This window comes from Tiliqua scincoides, chromosome 1, assembly GCF_035046505.1.
Source record: "Tiliqua scincoides isolate rTilSci1 chromosome 1, rTilSci1.hap2, whole genome shotgun sequence".
Classification (NCBI taxonomy): Eukaryota; Metazoa; Chordata; class Lepidosauria; order Squamata; family Scincidae; genus Tiliqua; species Tiliqua scincoides.
Window position 1 is genome coordinate 39,956,304 of NC_089821.1, and position 23,949 is coordinate 39,980,252.

At 42.1% G+C, this 23,949-nt stretch overlaps 1 protein-coding gene across 1 annotated transcript; it reads right to left on the minus strand.

The window, feature by feature from the left end:
- Positions 1-261: 261 nt before the first annotated feature.
- On the minus strand, positions 262-21,976 carry LIN7C (lin-7 homolog C, crumbs cell polarity complex component). The gene is made up of 5 exons (XM_066610446.1): positions 21,913-21,976; positions 7,632-7,750; positions 7,327-7,398; positions 5,683-5,892; positions 262-3,382 (listed from the first exon to the last, which is right to left on the minus strand). Exons 1-5 carry the CDS (start codon positions 21,947-21,949, stop codon positions 3,227-3,229), a joined length of 594 nt encoding a protein of 197 aa, XP_066466543.1. The 5' UTR covers positions 21,950-21,976; the 3' UTR covers positions 262-3,226.
- Positions 21,977-23,949: the final 1,973 nt, after the last annotated feature.

Below are 23,949 nucleotides of genomic sequence, written 5' to 3' on the forward strand. Positions count from 1 at the left end.
CCCAAGGTAAGCTGGGATAGAGCAGGAAACACAAGCTTCCGTTAGGACAGGATAGGGAGGAACTCAACCCACTGTGCCAAGTTAGGACTGTAATAAGTGTGTGCACATATGGGACCCAGAGAAAGCCCAAAGCACCCTAGCATCAGCCTCACAAATAAAGTTAAGTCTTATGTGGAATTGCCTAGTAAACATAATATAATTTTAAAAATACATGTAGTAAAGTATCAAGGAAACAGAGCACAAACGCACAAACACACCAAGTAATATGAAATTCCAAGTCTTTATTTCATGTTCCTAAAAAAATCAGGGTCCTCTTGAGCAGCAATAAGTACATAAAGACTGCACACAGTATTTTTAAATCTTTATGCTGGTTATTAAATTATTGCATATAAGTCTACACCAATACAATGTAGTCACTGCACCTGTTCAGTAGTATTCCATGCATTCATTTCTTAATTCTCCAACTAATCTAACATTACTTCAAGAACTGGCCTTCAACTTGGACTCAGGACTCCATTTATGAATGTATACGTATTAACTAATTAAAAAGATTTATTTTAAGCAAGTTATGGACATCTGGCTTTATGACTTTCACAGTTTCTGGTGATCCAAACTTTGGGTTATAAAATGGGTTTAAGATCTCCCACTTCTTGACTCTTTAGTAAAGACATGAGGCAAACATTTTTCATATTCAGCTCTCCCCCCCCCCTCCCCATGACAAATTTTTAAACCAATATGTTCTGGAATAACAAGCATATTGGATCCAAAAGCCAGAGTTTAATAAATGAAAATCTCTACACTTTCCTATAGCAGCCTTGGCTACCACACATTAGTTTTTAGAATAATAAAACAGATTTCTACACCAACCATATCAGGCGAACAAATCTTATAGTTTTTTACTTGATCCTATCATCCTCTTTAATATAGAAAGCTCCAACACAAATCTAGTTTTATACAATTAAATTAAAAATACTTCATGATTGGTCCAACTACTTATTTTGGTCTCAATACTTTAAATATTAAATGCTCCATAAAAATATACACTTCAACAACATGGTTCTACCAGTTGCTTTCTGCAGCAGGCTACATACTTAAAACCATGCAATTCAGTGCTCAGTCTTATCTAAATGACAAAAATATACATACACTTGCTGCATTTCAGACACTAACATTCCATTATTACAAGTCGATGATGTCTAAACGCTTAGAAAGGATTTGAAATAGCTTTTATGAATGCAAGATCTCTCTTCTTAATATTAAATCATTGACAAGCATAATCTTGATACTGTCCTTACACAATCTACTTATGACCTTTTATAGTGGCAACATAGTTATATTTGACCATATGTAGGTCTTCTGGTCATTCAAACAGGAAAGGCATTGGGATACTTGCTTGAATGCATTTTTAGCTGAGCACTGACATCCAGTGGACAGTCAGGCTACTGAAGCTTGCAGCAAAGAAAATCAGAGGAAAGCAGACCACCACTTTACAACTGAAGATTTAACTGGATTTTGGTAGCACAAGGGGCCAGCATAGTGGCTGGAGATTCAATCATGATGTGATAAAACCAAAGGGTGGGATAGGGAGGGAAGGCAAAATATCTGAAATTAGTTAAGGAGACAGAGTTACAATCCTAAACACATTTCAATCATGTGTCAGTTGCAATTAAATCCATGGTATTCATTTTCAAGTGAGCTGGTTAGGATTGGGCACAACTTCCATTGTTCAAGCTAGTATAGTGACTCCAGAAATCTAATCTAACTTGAGAATTGTAAATTCATGCCACAGTTCTGAACTGTTATAAGCAACCCACATTTCCACAATTAACTTATGAAGGTTTCTCTAAATGAAAGTTAAATTGGCACTCTTTCCAGATCTCACTCTATTCAGCAAAGCACAGATCTGACTAGCTTGCTGGCATTTTTATAGTCACAGAAATAGCAATCCACACAAGATAAACCAATTAGCAGAAGTAAAAAGATTCCATGCCAATTTGGATCTTTGAAATCAAAAAACCCATTTTGATTGGTAGAGCACCTGCTAGCTATAGTTTGATGATGACAGTGTTGTTGAGAACAGTTCCACATTACCTGGCAGGAACCTTCAGGAATTCTTAGATTAGCAAATGCAGGATGCAGCCAACACCACCACATTTTGTCAGGCTGCCTGCCACAGGAATTAGGCACAGATGCACATAAGGTTCTAGACTTCTGTTGCACTAGAGGCAGTATTTCCCAGGTACAGTATGTGTCTGATCTCTCAGCACATGGTCATCTATTGAAGTATCTGCAGTGGATCTGAAATCTTATTTGCAGACACAGAGAATCAAGATTGAGCAAAATATTATTGGTACTCCTAAAAAGGCTGAAATTTATTAGATTTTCCAAGTCACTTTGACAATGGCATAGAATATGCTCTTGAAAGGAATAGCAAGCTGCCCACAAACCTACTTGATGTAGGTTGAATCTGTTACTGACTGGAGTACAAGTAGACACAATCAGAAGCAGTTAAGGTGAGAAGTAGTAACAGTTGAGAGTACATGTATACAAATGCATCCTGCTATGCATGCTTTTGACCCAACTGAATAAATACACGACTACAATCGAGTATTTCAATTTCCCCAAATGCTTCAACAGTAGTATAAAACTATATAAATTATAAGAACGCTTGCTGCCAGATTTGAGGGTGAAAATCATGGAAACATTTGTATAAGAAACTGTCTGTTACAAATTATTCATAAAAGAGGTAAGAAAGTATTCAAGATGTCATTAACCATACAAAATTATGTTTTAGAATGTGCATAGAAACTTGTTCATTAAAAGTACAAATCTCATACTTAACTAGACAATTATGAATACCTGTACAAAGATGACGCAAGCTTTGGAAGTGTTTTTTATCTATTCAAAATAAAGATTTTCAGTTTTAAATAATGTCAAATGGGAAAAAATTACTAGAAAAACAGATGCTACAAATGTTGAAAATAGTTTTTAAAATATATTTAGAAACAGTCTACAAATTTATTTTGATGGTTACAAGTCTGAATTTAAAGGATCTGTAAAACCACAAAGATACAAATGCCTGTGTAAACTTTTCTTATCAGGAAGCATTAAGAGTATTCTAGAAAGAGAGAGAGAGATTTGCAGAAGACATGTATTAACGTCTTACAAGATGACATTTTCATGGTTGATCAGGCAAGCAAGGTCATGCTTCTCCTTCAGTACAATATTAATTCTGTTGCCTGCGTTTTGCTGATCTCATTTTTTCAAATCGTGATTCCATCTCTTCCAGGACTTTGGGTGTGTACCGTACCACCAACTTAACTTTTCCTTGAGCTGCTTTAAGCAGTTCTACAGCTTTTTCATGATGCTCCCCTTCAACACTCTGGAATGAATAAAAAATGATCATCTGATTAGCAAATCTCAAAAGTCACTCTAATATTCCAGCATTCTTTTGTTCATACAGAACATACTGTATGACCAAATTTAGGTTTATCCTTGAAAAGTCAGTAAGTTCATAGGAAAGCCAGACTTTCCGTCCACTTTATCATGCAATATGTTTCAAGTACAGTGGACCTGCTGTATTCAAAGATTCAGGACCCACGAATTTCATTATTTGTGGGTCCCCAAACCCACAGGTTGGACTCACATGGACCCTCCAGGGGCTACCAGAGTTGTGCTCTGGCTGCCTCTGGAGGATGTTGTGAGGGCTGGGGAGGCCTCACGTGGGCTCCCCGGCCCTAAGAATGCCTTCTAAGGTCTTCGGGAGACCTTAGAAGGTCACTTCTGTTTATTCAGAAAAACCAGGAGTGACGTTTTAAGGCCTTACAAGGCTTTCAGAGGGCTGGGGAGGCAATGTGCAGGGGTCCTCGTGGATCCAACTCACAGGTTCTGGGACCCATGCATAATGAAATCCACGGATCATGAATCTGTGAATATAGTGCTCCCACTGTACTTGAAAAACTGGAAGTGACCATCCAAGGCCTCCCAAAGGCCTTAGAAAGTGTTCTGAGAGCTGGGGAGGCCACATGCAGGTTTTGACGTCTCCAGAGGATTACAGGGACCCCAAAATCTGTGGATTTGATCATCTGCGGGTTTCCTTATCCACAACGGATCCTGGAATTGAACCCCCATTATGCAGGATGCTCTATAATTTTCACAATTGAGTACATAATTAAGAAAACATTGAAGTTACTCCTTGTTTGGATCAATACAGTAAATTCATATCTATTTGTGTAACTTGTAACACATTTAAAACTTTCTTGTAATGGTAAAGCACCACCTGGTCACTGAGTGAGAAACAGTTGGCCATTCCTGTCTCTGGCATTCCTCTCTGGTGTTGCCAGGATGCCAAGATAGGAGCATCCAGAGACCACTGTTCTTTACCTTCTTGATCACCCAGAAAGGCAAAGGAGAACAGCCTCTCTGAGCAATATCCAAGCAGCTGCCACCCAAAAAAGGTGGCACAGGTGAATTAGTTTGGAAAAGTGGGGCATTTCTCCAACCCTATCTATCCACTGAAAGGCTGTGTGAAGAATGGAAGGCTAAGTCTCAATAGAAGGAATTGCTTTGCTCTGTTCTGGCTGAGCACGTGGGAAGAAACTATGACCCTTCCAAAAACTGGGAAACTGAAATAGCAAAACTTGCTGGCACTGCATTTGAATACAGAAATGTGTGTAAATCCATATTGTATTGGGAGAAGATATTCTATATTCCAAATGGAAGGTTTAAGTGGGTCCTCCTTATCTCGTAGCTCAACATCTGCAGATTTGAGCATCTGAGGGTCTCCCAGAAGTGGCTCTTGGTCGAATCTGGGACCAAGAGCCACTTCTGGGAGGTGTTCTGAGGCTGGGGAGGGCCTGTGGTCCATTCCATAGGCTTTCCCCAGTCACAGAACACCTCCTGGACATGACCAGAAGTCGCAGACATGAAGTGATTTCCAGTGACGACTGAGAGGCCTTCTGAAGAACCTGGGAGGCCAACACAACCTCTGGAGAGCCCAATGTGGACCCAGATGAGTGTCTGTGGCGCTGCGACCCTGCCCCTCTGTGGTTACTGAGGGCCTACTATATTCTCAGGTAACCTGGCATAAAATAGTCAAGATTAACATGCCAACAATCACCATACCTTCAGCTCTGATTATTCATCTGGTATATTACAAATGTATCTTGCCTAAACCAAGCAGCTCAGGGTAACATGCAGGAAATAATCCCATTTTATCTTCACAGCAACCTCCTGAAATAAGTCAGGCCACTTACTCCTCCACATATGGGCAGAAATAGCAATATATGCATATTTCCCGTGAATGAACAATTTCAGCACTTTTGTTTTATGTGTATAGTGTGCAACTTATATATAGTTGCTCACATTCTACATAGACTAGCATTGTTCTAGAAACCCATGGTCCAATTCTCCTCATGAGCAACAAGGCACTAACTTTATTTACTGACATTGTTTCCTCATGAAATCACAGGCCTGTATTAGCACTAGCGAATTTACAAAGGGAAATCTGATCACACACACTCTATGATAACATTGTATTGTTGTAGTAATCATTTGCAAAGCAGAATAGAGACCCCACATTTCAGACTGCAAATTATACAAGACCAAGCAATTAATGTCCCCTCAATGCCCTCAGGTGGTCACAAGTAGCTACTACAAGTGGAAGTTAAATTCCATCCCTACCACTCCGTTTACAGAAAGAAGCTGGTCTCCACGCTTCAATCCCCCGTGTCTATCAGCAATACCACCTGGGATAATTCGGGATATATAGATTGGAGAATTTTGCTCTTTGCCACCCATGATGTTGAATCCAAGCCCTTCTTCTGTTTTTGGTAGTTCAACGACTCTAGGATGGGAATGACCTTCACTGGCAGCAAAGGCAGCCACAGTGGCCTGTGAAACAAATAATATTTTTTCAACAATTCATAAGGCATCCACCCTAACACCAAACACTTCAAAATGGGCAAGACCAAAAACCAAACTGTGGGAGTGGGGTCACTGGTTTACTTGGCCCAAAGGTGTTTTTTTTTTTTTTTGCTCACTGCACATCATTACTTTATAGGTGCTCTGGCTCATATCTGTGCAATTAAAGGGAAATGACTTTTAACAAGAAGTTGCATGGGTAGGCATCTGTTTTGAATGCAAGTGGGTCTCTTGCATTCTTCTAGAGCAGGGGTGGCCAAATCATGGCTTTGACATAATGCGCAGCTTGTGGAAAATATGTTGGCAGAGCTCCTTTTTGCGTCACAATTAATATAAAGGTAAATAAAACATTTTCAAGCTTTACAATTATTTATTAGATATATATTGAGAGTTCACTGGATAAAAATGCAAGTTTAATCCATCAGCTTGTACGATAACTGACTACAATTTCTTTGTAATCTTTACTGATCCAAAAGTTCTTTGATCCGTGACTCAAATCTATCATTAAAATTAGCATTTATATTCTTACATATACTCACCATGATTTAAGAATATAAATGCTAATTTTAATGATAGATTTGAGTTACGGGTCAAAGAATTTTTGGATCAGTAAAGATTACAAAGAAATTGTAGTCAATAATCATACAAGCTGATAGTGATAATGTTAGTTTTCAAGGGTGCAATTTGTGATCATGTTATTGTGGCGTATGCAGCTGTGTTGCAAGCAGAGAAATTAGCAGTTTCTTAGTGCAACACTGGGCGCTGTAGAGTTTGGTTGCGCTGCCAAGAAGGAGATTCAGTAAATAGTCACATAATTGTAGCAATTTCTGTATATATTATGATAAGAATATAATTTTGTAAAGTAGTAACTGATTAAAATATCTCAAATTTTATTGGTTTACATATTTTCCTCCATGTTTGACCAGATATTTACCAGGAACATCATTAAAAATAGCTGTTTTTACCTCCTTTGTGATTTTTGAAATACAAATTAGCAGTTTAAAAACTACATACATAAATATTACATACCTGTATTTCTTAATATTTATATGAAATTTTTGTAACAAAATCTGCATGTAACAAAAACATGAGTGTAATATTTATTCATGTCCTGTGGCTCTCAATCATCTGAAGTTTATCATATGTAGCTCTTACATTACGCAAGTTCAGCCACCCTGTTCTAGACTTTTTCAACTCCTTCAATCCTTTGTTTCACATTTTCAGTAGGTCTGGAACCAATGGTTTGCCTGAATTATCGATTGAAAAACACTGCTTTAGACCCAGCACCCTACTGGTCGAGATCTTTTCATAGCTTTACTCTTACATTTTCAATAGAGTTTCACTATCCGGCTCTTCCTTTTGTTACTATAAAGTAGCTTTTTAGGTTTTGAACACGGCTCTTACCTTGGCTGTAGCATTAGCTCGCACTTCTGGGCTACTGCTGATGTCCACAGTCTCATATACATGCTCATAAACCTTTAGAAAACAAAACAAATACAAGATAGATGGTGGTAAACAAGTTGAGCCATAAAAACATCTCCAAACTTCTGCAGAATATTGACTACAGTTTTGCAAACCAGTCTAGCTGAAATTGTAGCAATGTTGAGCTCTTACAGGCTTTCTTTCTGCTTGCTGTAACATTTTACAATGTGTTTATATCAGGGAACACGACTTTTGTCATTCACTGCGTTTATTCAAAAAAAGCTTACCTCCCTCACCGCATTACAGAATTCACTTTGAAGGACTCTTTGCAAAGCCTGTAGTTTCTGTGGCGGTACCTCTCCACTCCTTTGTAATTTTTCCAGTAATTCAATAGCCCGACAGATGTCTGGAGAAAGATAGGAAGTGGAATACCAAGAATTTTTACTTAGAGGGCATTTTTTACTGCCATGGAAATAAAGAATAATCTCTATATTCTCAGCACTAGAACTGGGACTGCACTCAGACCATTACTTTGCAAAGCAACTTCAGTACCCTGTCTCCATGATAGAGACCCAAGCCTGCCTCTTCAGTGCTTTCCAACCCTGAACAACTGTCTTCTGACTGGCTCTCTTCTACGACTTGGGACATATCAACCAATGTGCTATTTAGCAAGCTCTTAAAATTTGTATCATCTTCCATCATTTTGTTCTCCATTATTTGAAAAATGGTGCTATATACAATGTGTAAGCCTGACACATTTGTGTTTTACTTTTAATCTGTTTCTGTGCTGTTTGTTCTTGCAATGTATAAATTTATATTCTGTATTCATGTTTAACAGTAAAATACAAATCAAAAACATTTTGTAAGCTGCCTTGGGCAGGTTAGAAATCTATTAAATAAAATACTGCTCCACCCAGCATTTAATTTTTAAACTTTATGTACTCTTTAACACGTTTCCTAAACTTTTGGTTTCCCATAAATTCACACTGTCAAACAGCACAATCCTAGGTATTTATACTCAGAAGTCCCACTTAATGTTCAATGGGGTTTACCCTCAGGAAAGTGTGTTTAGGATTGCAGCTTAAGAGTGGTGGAACGAACAAGAGAGCTAAACCTCTGGTACAGGCAAAGTCCTTCCAGGACGGGAGCAAAGGCTTCACAGACACGTATTGTCCTTTAACTTCCCCTTGACTGCCAATTTAATATTTTGCTGAAGGGAAATTTGCACTGTTAAATCAAGCGCTTCAACAGACACCCTACACATCTACAGTAGTACTTCACTTATAAAACAACATGATACAAATCAAAAGCAAAGCATACTAAATGTAAAACATTTTACAGTGGAATAACCGGTATCTTGCTGTTCACAGTTTCAAATGGGAAAAATCTGCATTTAGTGAACTACCATGATATCTATTGGGATTTGTTATGACACCTTCCAGAGTTGGGAGAGGACTTGGGGCAGAATGGTTTTACCAACAGATTTCATACAACAGAATGCCATACTTCTGCCATGCTCCACAATCTGGTATAAAGTGACCCATTCACAAGCAACTGCATAAAGATTTAACACTGGGCACAAAAATAATTAAGTTCTCTCTCTTGTTGCTTCTGCTACCCATCAAAACAATATTTCCCAATGTTTAGCCTTTGAAGATTAGAAACAAAAACACAAAGACTTTGCATGAAAAAAAATAGTCAGCAGCTGAGTTCAAGTGTCATATTCTTGCAAATATTGTTTAATTTGTCATGAGTTACTGAAAAGCAAAGGATAAAGCCTTATCCGGAATAAATATGGAAGTTACAATAGTTATGAAAGTTACAGTAAGGCCACTATAACGAGTGCTAGGAATTCAAACAGAAAACCTGGCATAACTTCTTTTAAAAATTAGGACAAGAAGTCAACAAATAGTTGGTTTTTAAGACAAAATTAACCTTATATGCCAGTGCTGATCAGTCTGAACAAAGTACTTTCATGGAAGAAACTCATTATATCAGCTTACTCACATCACATCTATTTCTAAGGTATCAGTCACAAAAATTCAGCCGTCACTTGCCATTGAATTTAGCCTAAAGCAAAAATCGGAGGCAAGTTAATGAGATTATACCTAAACAAGACAAACAAATCTCAAGGAAACAAAACACAAAGGTTCAATAAAGTAAGCAAAGGTAATCAAGGGGGTTCTGCACATCCCAGTCACTGAAGGTTTTTGACATTGTAAGTTATAGTTGGAACCATGCATGTACAAAAGAAGAAAGAAAGTTATAGTTGGAACCATGCATGTACAAAAGAAGAAAGTCTCAAGCCTCTGAGACTTGATATTTCACATGGGGGTGGGTTAAAGACTGAATAACAACTGGGATAGTTTGACTTAAATGTTAAAACATCTCCCCCAGGTGCCATGAACCTACTCATTTTTTGCTGGGAAGATATTTGGTAAACCTAACACAAGAAAGGAATTGACCAGCATACTCAGACAAAGGTGAGTATCAACTGAGTGAACCTGAAGCTCTTCTACATCAATATTCATCACTATTAAGCTCTACTGCCCAACCCAGCAAATAATGTTTAAGCCTTCCCGTATTTTTAAGCTTTACTAAACTTTTTGCTACCCATAAATCCAGACTGCCTTAAAAGAGGTGAAGGGAGCAAGAAAGCCAAACCTTTCGTACAGAAGTAGAAATGGAAAAATTGATCCCATACGGCTAGAAAACATTTAAGTGACCCAACTACATCAGGAAAGACCAATTAGGTTGATCTTGCCACAGCATCAGGATGTTGATTTGATGTAAACAATCCACAGTGCCACATCCATGTACAGGTGGGGCCTTGTTATCTATAGGAGATCCGTTCTCGGATCCCCCACAGATAACAAAAATTGTGGCTAAGTGAATCTATGATTTCTGGCACCTCATGCCTTCCTCCAGAGGGCTTTCTGAAGCTCACAGAGGCTGTGTGTATCTGCCATGGCCTCTGGGGGCTTCAGAATAGCCCAGAAAGGTGAAAAAGTGCCACTTCCGAGGGCTTCCTCAGGCCTCAGAATGCCTTTAAAGGCATTAAAATGTCACTTCTGGTTTTCCTTGAGAAACCGGAAGTGACTTTTTTTTGCCTCTGTGGGCGGATGTGTGCAGACCACAGCTCCAGTCACCTTTGGAGGTGCAAGTGAGGCCCAAGTCTGGCTCCAGGGGATGCACACTGAGCCAGATTCATGGGTATAGGATCCACAGATACGAAGGCCCCACCTGCGGTCAGGTCACTTAACTATTACCTCAGTCATGTAGAAGCCTTTCAGTGAAGTTGTCTCACAAGTTACAAGGGCTCCATGCTTTCTGGAGCAGGAAAACACAAAACATTTTAGTTTAACTCTTCAAGATTTATATTGACACTGATGAGCACCAGGCTGAAAAGCCTTTCAACAAAAAAACATAAGTCACAGATCAGTTTCCTGCATCAATTAGATTCCAAGAGCTTTAGCACACTGGTTTTCAAATGATTCTATGTCCCAATGAGACCCGAGGTTCCTTACAAAATTGTTATTTTTTTTGTGTTAGCTTCCTAACAACATGAGAAAGAGAATGTAAGGAGAGAAACTCTCGCAGTGAAACTAAGTTGAAAGATACAGAACCCTGTTTTAAAATTTTATTATTGCCAGACACACATACCATTTTACATAGTATCAAAATTCCCATACCCTGTTTAGTCTTGCAGGAGCTTTCAATGAGCAAAGACTTCCTATGAGCAAAGACACATGTCCTTTAACTTCCCCTCTACTGTCACTGTAATATTGGAAAATAAAGATTACTACAAGTTCTTAACCAAGGAGTTAAGTCAGATAGAGGTTAAAAGAGATGTTTCAGACCTCGTTGATAAATTAAAGATCAGTAAGTCACCGGGCCCTGATGGCATCCACCCAAGAGTTATTAAGGAATTGAAGAATGAAGTTGCAGATCTCTTGACTAAGGTATGCAACTTGTCCCTCAAAATGGCCACGGAGCCAGAAGATTGGAGGATAGCAAATGTCACGCCTATCTTTAAAAAGGGAAAGAGGGGGGACCCAGGAAACTATAGGCCGGTCAGCCTGACATCCATACCGGGTAAGATGGTGGAATGCCTCATCAAAGACAGTATCTCAAAACACATAGACGAACAGGCCTTGCTGAGGGAGAATCAGCATGGCTTCTGTAAGGGTAAGTCTTGCCTCACGAACCTTATAGAATTCTTTGAAAAGGTCAACAGGCATGTGGATGTGGGAGAACCCGTGGACATTATATATCTGGACTTTCAGAAGGCGTTCGACACGGTCCCTCACCAAAGACTACTGAAAAAACTCCACAGTCAGGGAATTAGAGGACAGGTCCTCTCATGGATTGAGAACTGGTTGAAGACCAGGAAACAGAGAGTGGGTGTCAATGGGCAATTTTCACAATGGAGAGAGGTGAAAAGCGGTGTGCCCCAAGGATCTGTCCTGGGACCGGTGCTTTTCAACCTCTTCATAAATGACCTGGAGACAGGGTTGAGCAGTGAGGTGGCTAAGTCTGCAGACGACACCAAACTTTTCCGAGTGGTGAAGACCAGAAGTGATTGTGAGGAGCTCCAGAAGGATCTCTCCAGCCTGGCAGAATGGGCAGCAAAATGGCAGATGCACTTCACTGTCAGTAAGTGTAAAGTCATGCACATTGGGGCAAAAAATCAAAACTTTAGATATAGGCTGATGGGTTCTGAGCTGTCTGTGACAGATCAGGAGAGAGATCTTGGGGTGGTGGTGGACAGGTCGATGAAAGTGTCGACCCAATGTGCGGCGGCAGTGAAGAAGGTCAATTCTATGCTTGGGATCATTAGGAAGGGTATTGAGAACAAAACGGCTAGTATTATAATGCCGTTGTACAAATCGATAGTAAGGCCACACCTGGAGTATTGTGTCCAGTTCTGGTCGCCACATCTCAAAAAAGACATAGTGGAAATGGAAAAGGTGCAAAAGAGAGCGACTAAGATGATTATGGGGCTGGGGCACCTTCCTTACGAGGAAAGGCTACGGCGTTTGGGCCTCTTCAGCCTAGAAAAGAGATGCCTGAGGGGGGGCATGATTGAGACATACAAAATTATGCAGGGGATGGACAGAGTGGATAGGGAGATGCTCTTTACACTCTCACATAATACCAGGACCAGGGGACATCCACTAAAATTGAGTGTTGGGTGGGTTAGGACAGACAAAAGAAAATATTTCTTTACTCAGCGGGTGGTCGGTCTGTGGAACTCCTTGCCACAGGATGTGGTGCTGGCGTCTAGCCTAGACGCCTTTAAAAGGAGATTGGACAAGTTTCTGGAGGAAAAATCCATTATGGGGTACAAGCCATGATGTGTATGCGCAACCTCCTGATTTTAGAAATGGGTTATGTCAGAAGGCCAGATGCAAGGGAGGGCACCAGAATGAGGTCTCTTGTTATCTGGTGTGCTCCCTGGGGCATTTGGTGGGCCGCTGTGAGATACAGGTAGCTGGACTAGATGGGCCTATGGCCTGATCCAGTGGGGCTGTTCTTATGTTCTTAATTTCTTACTCGAACACCCAAAAATACATTAAATGTGTCATTTCTTTCTTTAATAGCAGGTTATCCCACACCATGACTTCATTTGCAAAACACTACGATACTCATTCAAAGCACCCAATATCAACACTTTACAGCAAAGTAACTGGTATCCTGGTATTCACAGTTTTGAACTTGAAAATCTTAATTCAAAGGAGGCACTATGGTAAACTGTGGAATTGTCATGGCTCACCTTCCAAAATGGGAGAGAGTTCAAGACATAATGGTTTTGCAAACTTGTTTCATAAAACAGAGATTCATGTTTTCTTCTGAATCTGGGATTAAAATGACTCATTTAAAAGTATCTGCCTAAAGCAGCATTCTCCAAACTTACCTGCATCATGACGCCCCCCCCATGTTGCTGATACAGCGCACAGCACAGAAGTAACTGGCGACGAAGTCACTGCCAGTTACTTCTGGGTTGGAGATGGAGCGATTATGAAAACCACAGTACAGCTCAGGACGGGCGGGTAGGACATTTAGGCAGTGAAAACCTCGTTCGTGGAGCCCTGCTTGCTGAGCTCTGCCCTGCAGTCCTTCGCCGACAATGCTGTCTCACTGCTAGGTGGCAAATGTCCCGCACCACCTCCGCACATTTGCTGTGCCATCCCTGGGAGCTGCACTTCATGCTTTAGAGCAAAGATGCCCAAACCCCGGCCCTGGGGCCACTTGTGGCCCTTGAGGACCCCCAATCTGGCCCACAGGGAGCCCCCAGTCTCTAATGAGTCTCTGGCTCTTCAGAGACTTGCTGGAGCCCATGCTGGCCCAACGCAACTGCTCTCAGTGTGACGACCAACTGTTTGACCTCTTGCATGAGCTGTGGGATGAGGGCTCCCTCCACTGCTTGCTGTATCATGTCTGTGATGCAGCAGCGACAGCAAAGGAAAAGCCAGCCTTGCTTAGTGCAAGGTCTTTTATAGGCCTTAAGTTATTGCAAGACCTTCATTCATTCATATAAGTTCCATCTCTAATATACTCATTTATGTAAATTAATTCAAATTTTAGATGTAAATTAATTCTTTTTTTCTGACACAGTGTCAGAGAGATGATGTGGCCCTCCTGCCAAAAAGTTTGGACAGCCCTGCTTTAGAGACCACTGGCCTAAAGATTTACAATTGAACATAGAAATAATTAAGTCCACTCTCTTGTTGCTCCTGTTGCCCATCAAAACAGAACAAAAATATGTCCCAGTGCTTTGAAGATTAGAAACCTAAACACAAAGACTTTGTATGTCAAAAGGCAGAGTCAGCAGCTGAGTTCGTGTTATATTCTTGCAAATATTGTTTAATTTACCTTGAGTGACTGAGAAGCAAAGGACAAAGCATTCTCCAGTATAAATACAGAGGTTACAATAAGGCCACTATAATGAGTGCCAGAAGTTTAAAAAGAAGAAGTGGAATAACATCTTTCAAAAATTAGGACAAGATGTGTACTGATGGTTCTAAGACAAAATCAACCTTTTACACCAGTGTCTACCACTCATGAACGACAAAGTACTTCCACAGAAGAAAGACATCATATTGTACTGGCTTGCTCATGCACCTTATCTAAGATATCAGACAAAAATTCAGCTTTCACTTGCCGTTTAATTTTACCTTAAGGAAAATTATGAAGCAAATTAATATAATTTTATCTAACAAAACAAGGGAATATCAAAGGAAACAAAAAACAAAGATTCAGTACAGTTAGAGGGGCTTTTGGGACAGGGGAGCTCTGTGCTTCCTTATCACTGGGGGCTTGTGACATTCCACAGCTTTATTTGGAATCATGCACATACAAAAGAAGAGATGCTTCTGAGGCCTGAGATTTCACATGAGGGGTTTACAGGCTGAACAGCAGTTACCCATCTCCACCCTTGGGGTAAGTCTGAATTACGTACATGTTAATGTGGACCATGTTGCAGAATGCAGTGCTAAACGTGTGGAATATCAAGCAGTAAGAATGATGCAGTTTGACCTCATTCCATAACTAATAAGGTCAATGACATGCTGGAATCCCTAGCATGTATTCACTGCTGAAACAGAGACGCCTGCGTTGGCTTGGTCATGTCGTGAGAATGGATGATGGCCGGATCCCAAAGGATCTCCTCTATGGAGAACTCGTGCAAGGAAAACGCCCTACAGGTAGACCACAGCTGCGATACAAGGACATCTGCAAGAGGGATCTGAAGGCCTTAGGGATGGACCTCAACAAGTGGGAAACCCTGGCCTCTGAGCGGCCCGCTTGGAGGCAGGCTGTGCAGCATGGCCTTTCCCAGTTTGAAGAGACACTTTGCCAACAGTCTGAGGCTAAGAGGCAAAGAAGGAAGGCCCATAGCCAGGGTGACAGACCAGGGACAGACTGCACTTGCTCCCGGTGTGGAAGGGATTGTCACTCCCGGATTGGCCTTTTCAGCCACACTAGACGCTGTGCCAGAACCACCTTTCAGAGCGCGATACCATAGTCTTTCGAGACTGAAGGTTGCCAATACAAAAAGGTCAATGATCAGTGCTACTACTCTCTTCCTCTGCCATAGTTGCAAGGCACCAGATTTTAACTGGTTATTTGCTTTTTCATTAGTGGAGCTGTTCACTTGCAAGACACAGTGAATTTTTTTCAAGAGCATGAGGAATCATTCCTAGAAAATGAAGATCCAATAAAGTTCAAAGAAATTCACTTCTTGGCCACTTTAGATCCTGTTTGAAAAACACTTAAGGATGTATTAAGCATTGTTATTTATTTGAAATTTTTGCCAGCAATTCAGAGTAGCAATTATTTCACGCTGTTTTCATTTATTGTCATAAAGTAAATGACAATGTACTTTGTCATTGTACATTGACAAATGTACAATGTACATTTGTACATTGTACAAATGTACAATGGAGATGTACATTGTACATCTGACCAGATCAGACGGAAAGCTTCTTTAAATACAAGCTACATTAAATAGAAGCTACAAAGAAGCTACATTAAATAAAATAAGCTACTTTAATTTTTTTGAATTAAAAAAGCACATTCTAAATATAAAACAGATGAGAATATTGAATGATTTCTTGAAAATCCATAATTCCTCTCTATTCTTTGCAACAGAACAGCACATAATTCCTGTTTCAACTAAAGAAAGGGGAGGAGTTTATATTTGTCTTTTGTCTAATAAAATTCAGTGTGATTGCTAGTGAACAGTTAGGGAATCAAAACATTGCCATAGTCCAGAGTAGAAAAAAACTAAAAATTACAGCGCTTTCCCTGGAAGGCATATTTCAAACATCATAAAAAATTAACAAATAAAACACAATCTTTTCCCACACAACTAACATGTTTTGTTTTGATGCAGTGACAGAAAGAGGATCATTCTAACATGGTGATTTACTGTAGAACCCCACCTACTTTAGCTAATCCACAGGGGAAACAGCTGCTGTAATGAAATTGCTTTAGGGGAGGGGGAAACAAGAGTAAGCAGCAAGGCCCTGATGTAAGTTTCTATGTTGAGAGCTTCCTCCTCACTGCAGAATTTCTTATTTAGATAATTTAAGATCACCAAAGTAAAACACTCAGAACTGAACTGTACAACAACAGTGTAGCAAATGCTACTTTGCTTTGGGGAGCACACAAGGCTTAGAGCCTTGTTGCTTGATGTGGAGTGCAAAGAGCAGAAGCACTCTGAGGGTTGAGGGAAGGAACTGGAGCAGCAAGGGGTCGGAGAGGCAGAAAAGAAGAGATGGCAGCCAGGATTCAAATGTAGATGCAGGGAGGAAGCGGGGAAGCTGGAAGAGAGACTGATACTGACCTAGCTTCCTCCAAGCCTTTTATTGACTCTCAAACTCATGAAGCAATACAGTGCAATACTGAGGGTTATTAAAGGTTACTGATAACAATAGCTACAACTAGCTGGCTCTAGCTGACCACAACACATTCCATAAACTGAGATAAGAAGCGCATCTCCAAAATACTGTCCAGCCTGTTTATGGTTAGGCAAGGAACAAGGCTGAGGTTTCAGAGTTTGCTCTGAAAGTAGAACAGGTTTGCCTGTTGTTGTTGCCAATGCTCACTAAGCCTCAGGCCTTTGGAACTGCAACAGAAGGCATCTATCTCCCGACCAGATCAGACGGAAAGCTCTTCAACCTCTCCAGACTGAGAGCAAAATCCAAAGTCCAGCTGAAATGTCTGCGTGACTTCCTCTTTGCCGACGATGCAGCTGTCACTACCCACTCTGCCAAAGATCTCCAGCAGCTCATGGATCGTTTTAGCAAGGCCTGCCAAGATTTTGGACTGACAATCAGCCTGAAGAAAACACAGGTCATGGTTCAGGATGTGGACTCACCTCCCTGCATTACAATCTCTGCGCATGAACTGGAGGTTGTCCATGACTTTGTGTACCTTGGCTCAACGATCTTCGACACTCTTTCTCTTGATACCGAGCTAGACAAACGCATTGGTAAAGCAGCTACCACGTTTTCCAGACTCACAAAGAGAGTCTGGTCCAACAAGAAGCTGACGGAACATACCAAGATCCAGGTCTACAGAGCTTGCGTCCTGAGTACACTTCTGTACTGCAGCGAGTCATGGACTCTTCGCTCACAACAGGAGAGGAAACTGAGCGCTTTCCACATGCGCTGCCTCCGACGCATCCTCGGCATCACCTGGCAGGACAAAGTTCCAAACAACACAGTCCTGGAATGTGCTGGAATCCCTAGCATGTATTCACTGCTGAAACAGAGACACCTGCGTTGGCTCGGTCATGTCGTGAGAATGGATGATGGCCGGATCCCAAAGGATCTCCTCTATGGAGAACTCGTGCAAGGAAAGCGCCCTACAGGTAGACCACAGCTGCGATGCAAGGACATCTGTAAGAGGGATCTGAAGGCCTTAGGGATGGACCTCAACAAGTGGGAAACCCTGGCCTCTGAGCGTCCCGCTTGGAGGCAGGCTGTGCAGCATGGCCTTTCCCAGTTTTGAAGAGACACTTTGCCAACAGTCTGAGGCTAAGAGGCAAAGAAGGAAGGCCCATAGCCAGGGAGACAGACCAGGGACAGACTGCACTTGCTCCCGGTGTGGAAGGGATTGTCACTCCCGGATTGGCCTTTTCAGCCACACTAGACGCTGTTCCAGAACCACCTTTCAGAGCGCGATACCATAGTCTTTCGAGACTGAAGGTTGCCAATACTTCACTAAGCCTCTATACTACTATGCATATTTCCTACAAACAGATTGTATCAGCATACTGTATATATTTTCCTAACTATAAATTAGGACAGCCTTGCCAATTGTATCTATGCCAGTATTGTATCTATGTTTTTATCATAGCAACATCTTCCAATACCTTTTGCCTATTTGTTGCTCTGCTGTTCACCTCAACACTGGCTTTATATCAGTCAGTCAGGTCTGTAATCCTGTTATGTCCAGGGCCTGAATTTAAATTGCTTTTGCCCAAAGTACTTCAGCAAAACCATGGGCCCAATTCTATCCAACATTCCAGCACTGATGCAGTCATGCCAATGGGGCATGTGCTGCAACCAGAGGTGAGCAAGCAGTCACACAGGCCTTCTCAAGGTAAGGGAACATGTTCCAGTACATCAGGACTGCATTATAGCTGCATCGACGCTGGAAAGTTGGACAAGATTGGACCCCGAGTAATCTTAAATTCAAGTATTTCAGCTTAACTATGCTGTTGATGAGCGCATGCAGTTTGTTGTTGTTGGCAACCTTCAGTCTCGAAAGACTATGGTATCGCGCTCTGAATGGTGGTTCTGGAACAGTGTCTAGTGTGGCTGAACAGGCCGATTCGGGAGTGACAATCCCTTCTACACTGGGAGCAAGTGCAGTCTGTCCCTGGTCTGTCTCCCTGGCTATGGGCCTTCTTTCTTTGCCTCTTTGCCTCAGACTGCTGGCCAAGTATCTCTTCAAAGTGGGAAATGCCATGCTGCACAGCCTGCCTCCAAGCGGGCCGCTCAGAGGCCAGGGTGGAGTGTCCTCTCCAGTGCGCAAAGCCTGGGTAAAAGAAGGTATGGAGGATAGGCTATTACCCATGCAGCAAATCCCCCCTCTCCACGTCGCTGGAATGGTCCAATGGAAAGGCAGAAGCCAATACGGTTGGTTCCAGCGGCGTCGCAGGAGTTGCCAGAGCGTGACTGTGTTCAGCCACGAACTGCCTCAGGGACTCCGGCTCCTGATTTTGCCTCGAGGTTGACTCCTGAAGCCTTTTCCACAACTGGATGTACCCACAAGGCAGTGGAGGTTTGGAATCAGAGTTTTCCTTCTCTTATATGTGTGCATGCAGTTACTTAAGTGATAATTAGAGCAATTCCTCTTTCCTGGCAGGCAGTTCTAAACACTGGTTTCTAATTTTCCTTCCCACCAACAAAGCCACTATCAATATATAATTCTTAATTTTATTTGTTGGCAACATGAATATGTTTTAGGAACAACCCCCCCCCCCCCCCCAAAATGGCAAGGGTGGAGATGAAATGGGATGGAACCAAGACAGGGGAATTTTAGCACCTCCTTCCACCATAACTTCAACCCCAATCACAACCCCATGTGCACTATTTTAATTAGGGAAAAAAAGGCAATGGAAACCCTTTTACTAAATATAAAAATAGTTGGGGGTGGGTGTGATTGACATCCAAACTGTGATAGTGGCAAAATATTAAAGCTCTCATCCCCCTCCCTCCATGTGTGCTTCTGCCCTGTTTCATACCCACCCATTACAGGTTGAGTATCCCTGACCCGGAATGCTTGGGGCAGGAAGGTGTCCGGATTTTGGAATAACTGCATGACTATAATGAGAAATGCTTCCTTTTGCCCTGTTCACTGTTACCCATACAGGTGTCTGCTGGTCTCTTTGATGTTTTTCAAAAATTTCTATACAGGTACACACCACAGAGTAGAGAACAGAAGTTACAGTCTGTACCTGAACTGTGTATGGGAATGAGCACAAGACCTTCTAGTCTTGTGCTTTATGACAACAGAAACAAACAGAAACTTTAAAAAAAAGTCTTGGACAAAAAGGTCTGGATTTTGGAATAGTCTGGATTTCAAATGGCTGCATAAAGGGTAATTTACCTGTATTTTGAAACAAACACAAATAAACCAAAACCACACCAAGTAATACTATGCATTCTTCTAACACAGTGGTTCTCAAACTATTTAGCATTGGGACCCACTTTTTTAAATGACAATGTTGGGACCCAATGTCGGGAAAGTGATGTTATTAACCTGGAAGTGATGTCATTGCCAGAAGTGACATCATCAAGCAAGAAAATTTTTGACAATCCTAGGCTGCAATCCTATCCACACTTACCCAGGAGTAAGCTGCACTGACTATCATTGTTAAAAGCATGCAGGTGTGCAGCACTTAACAAGGGGTACATCATTAACTGAACAACCAGTTCAATCTATTGCCTTTGTTGTGTAAACAGACATTCCCTGCCAGACACAAGCTGGCCGCACAGGCTACTGGAGATAGATTGCCTCTTCTTTGCATCAAGAGCCTCTCTGTTGCTTAAACAGACATTCTGCTGCAGGCTATGGGAGAGGATTACCTCATTAAGAGCACCTTTATTGTGCTTTAACAACCATCATATATGTGTCCTGTTATGCAAACAGTTGTGAATTGGTGCATGCCTATAGATTGTAGCCCAGTGGTTCTCAAACTTTTAGCACTGTGACCCATTTTTTAGAATGAGAATCTTTCAGGACCCTCAAAAAGTGATGGCAGGCCTGGAAGTGACATAATCCAGCAATTTTTAACAATCCTAGGCTGCAATCCTACCCACATATACCCACTGACTATCATTGTTAAAAGCATATATATAGTGGTCTGTTCAAAGTATAGCTCTGTAACATTTCCCCAAATGCAGTCACATACCATGGTAGCATCAAGTCTCATATATACAAAATAAAATATTGAAATGAATGGGGACCCACCTGAAATTGGCTTGTGACCCACCTAGTGGGTCCCAACCCACAGTCTGAAAAACAGTGCTATATAGTATATACTTTAGTAGTACTATAAGTAGTAAGTGTAATTGGCTATATTGTAAATAGTAATCCATACTATAATAGTACTATAAGTAGTAAGTGTAATTGACTAAACCAGGGGTCTCCAAACCCCAGCCCGGGGGCCAGATGCAACCTGCAGCAAGCCTCTTTCCAGCCCACAGCCAACCTCTTGTCCCCTGAAAGCCTCTGGTCCACTCAACTGAGCATAACCAGAACCTTGCTCTGATTGTGTCTGGAGGGTGTTCTGAGGGCCAGAGAGGTGGAATGAATGAGCCCATTCATTCATTTATTCACTCATCTAAGTTCCATCTCTAATTTATTTATTTATATTTCATATTTAAATTTTTTTTCCAGCCCTCCACACCACATTTGATGCAGCCCTCTGGCCAAAACGTTTGGAGACCCCTGGACTAAACCATAAGTGTAAGCAGTAGTATATACTATATTAGTACTATAAATTGTAAGTCTAATGGCTATACTGCAAGTTGCTACAATATACTATTGCAGCACTGTAAGTAGTAAGTGTAATTGACTAAACCATAAGTGTAAATGTAAGGAGTAGTATATACTATAGCAGTATTATAAGCAGTAACTCTAATTGGTTATACTGTAAGTAGCAACATATAATATTGTAGTACTGTAAGTGGTAAGTGTCACTGACTGTACCATAAGTGTAAGTAGCAGTATACACTATAGTAGTACTATAAGTCTAACTGGCTATATTGTAAAAGTAAGTAGTAACATACACTCTAGCAGTACTACGAGCAGTAAGTGTAACGGACTATCCCATCACTACAACGTGATTGACCTCAGAGGGCAAAGGCTGGGGCTGCTGACCAGGGGCAGCTCCAGGCGGAAGGAAGGGCGCAGCAGCCGAGGAGAGACGCGCAGCTCATGCGGGACCAGCTCGCCCTCCGCGGCTTGGCGCCTGTTTGGGGGGCGGGGGCCGCGCCAGGCTGAGGGGACTTGGGCGGCCGCCTCCCCCCGGGGCTCCCTCGGGCTCACCTCTCTCCAGCCGCACAGGCTCGCCCAGCGCCGCCATCTTCTCCCCCTCGGCCGCTCTCGGGAAGTGACGCCTCGCGCGAGGCTGAGGGGACGGGCGGCGTGACGACGAGGGAAGAGGAGGGCCCGGCGCGGCCCCCCCCCCGCGCCCGCTCGTGGGCGGCTGGGCGGCCCTGTGCAGTGCAGGCGCGATGGGGCTTGCGGGGAGGCGGCAGTGCCCGAGTTCGGCGGCCGGGGTGGCTTCTGCTTAGGCTTCAGAGCTGGCCCAGTCCCAGGCACGTCTACTCGGAAGCAAGTCCCATTGAAGTCAACGGGGCTTCCTCCCAGGAAAGTGTGGATAGGGTTGTAGCCTCAGAGCCCTATGCATGCCTTCTCAGAAGTAAGCCCCATTAAAGTCGATGGGGCTTACTCCCAGGAAACCCCAGAGCCCTATGCAGGTCTACTCAGAAGTAAATCCCATTTAAGTCAGCGGGGCTTCCTCCCAGGAAAGTGTGTCTAGGATTGGGCTGTGAGTTAAACTGCAATCCTCTGGACTCTTACCTGGAAGTAAGTCCTATTGACTATAATAGGACTTACTTCTGAGTAGACATGCACAGGTTTGGCTTGTCAGTCACCTGCAGCAAGAACAAGTAGGCTGCATAGCCGTATTATTCCTAAAGCTGACTAGGCTGAAGCCTTCTTTTTTTCCTGAGGCACTGCTATCTTCGGCACTTTGTGCCTAAGCAATATGTGTACCTATATATTTATCCATATATATATACTCTCAAAAGTGTGTGTGTGTATATATATATACACTTTTATACATATATATGTATTTGTCCATTTCTCTATTCTACATTATGTTTTTTAAAATAAATAAAATAAACATTTTATTCACTTCAAAATGTTACAGTATTGAACAATTACACCCCCAAAATATGCTTTCCTGAAGAGTTCTACTTGCACAATAAAAATATTTTAAAATTTTAAAAAAATTGTGAATAGAATTCATCAGGAGACCCTCAAAATGGATAATGGATATACAGTATGTACTGCGGTCTAGTACCTACTGTACCAGGGTCAGTCTGTCAGCTGTAGTAGGGTGAAAGATTGATGTGCTGGAGGGGGCCACAAATACCTGAACCCAGCCATGAGTTTATTTCTTTACTCAGCGTGTGGTTGGTCTGTGGAACTCCTTGCCACAGGATGTGGTGACGGCATCTGGCCTAGATGCCTTTAAAAGGGAATTGGACAAGTTTCTGGAGGAAAAATCCACTACGAGTTACAAGCCATGATGTGTATGTGCAGCCCCCTGATTTTCGAAGTGGGCTATGTCAGAATGCCAGATGCAGGAGAGGGCACTGGGAAGCAGGTTGTGTCTGTTGTTTGGTGTGCTCCCTGGGGCTTTTGGTAGGCCGCTGTGACATACAGGAAGCTGGACTAGATAGGCCTATGGCCTGATCCAGTGGGGCTGTTCTTATGGGTTAATACAGCCCTGGGAAGCTGCAGGTGGCACCTCAGAGAGGAAGGATGTTATCATGAGGTGGCTGCTCTAGATCCAGGAGCTAGAACAGAGCCCACTTCATTGGATTCTCCCTTTCTGATGGTTGTCTTTGCCCAACTCACTGAGGAAAGAGCAGACAGCTACATCACAAGGGACAGACAATTAAACAACGGCCAAGAGATGCAAAAACTGTAGAACACACCCAAAAATGAAATCTCTAGTCAAAAGATTCAGTGGCCCAATCAAAGTGAGCGTGATCCAATCCCAGCTGGTGATGACGTGACAAAGCGACATGAATATTGTTCATAAGAAAGGCAAACACTTTTGTGTAGAGAGAGCTGGCAGCCCCAGACTTCATTCAGTTCACTTCTGTCCACTGGGGCAGGCTCGTGAATGACGTCCAATTTAGCAGCATCGTGCTGGAGTCTCCTTTTGAAACCTTTCCTATTGAAGATTGGGCATGTTTTCAAGTTTTCACTGAATGGCCAGTTTGAAAGCTCCCCTGGGGCTGTTTTCAATGGAACAGAACTCTCATTAAGCATGTGTAGGACTATGGC

Excerpts from the sequence above, each read along its gene's own strand:
- LIN7C (XM_066610446.1), bottom strand. The coding sequence starts at position 21,949 with ATGGCGGCGCTGGGCGAGCCTGTGCGGCTGGAGAGAG. Across the intron at positions 7,399-7,631 it reads TCTGTAATGCGGTGAGGGAG|GTTTATGAGCATGTATATGA; the intron begins GTAAGCTTTTTT and ends TGTTTTCTAAAG. Across the intron at positions 3,383-5,682 it reads TTCTTTCTGTAAACGGAGTG|AGTGTTGAAGGGGAGCATCA; the intron begins GTAGGGATGGAA and ends TATTCATTCCAG.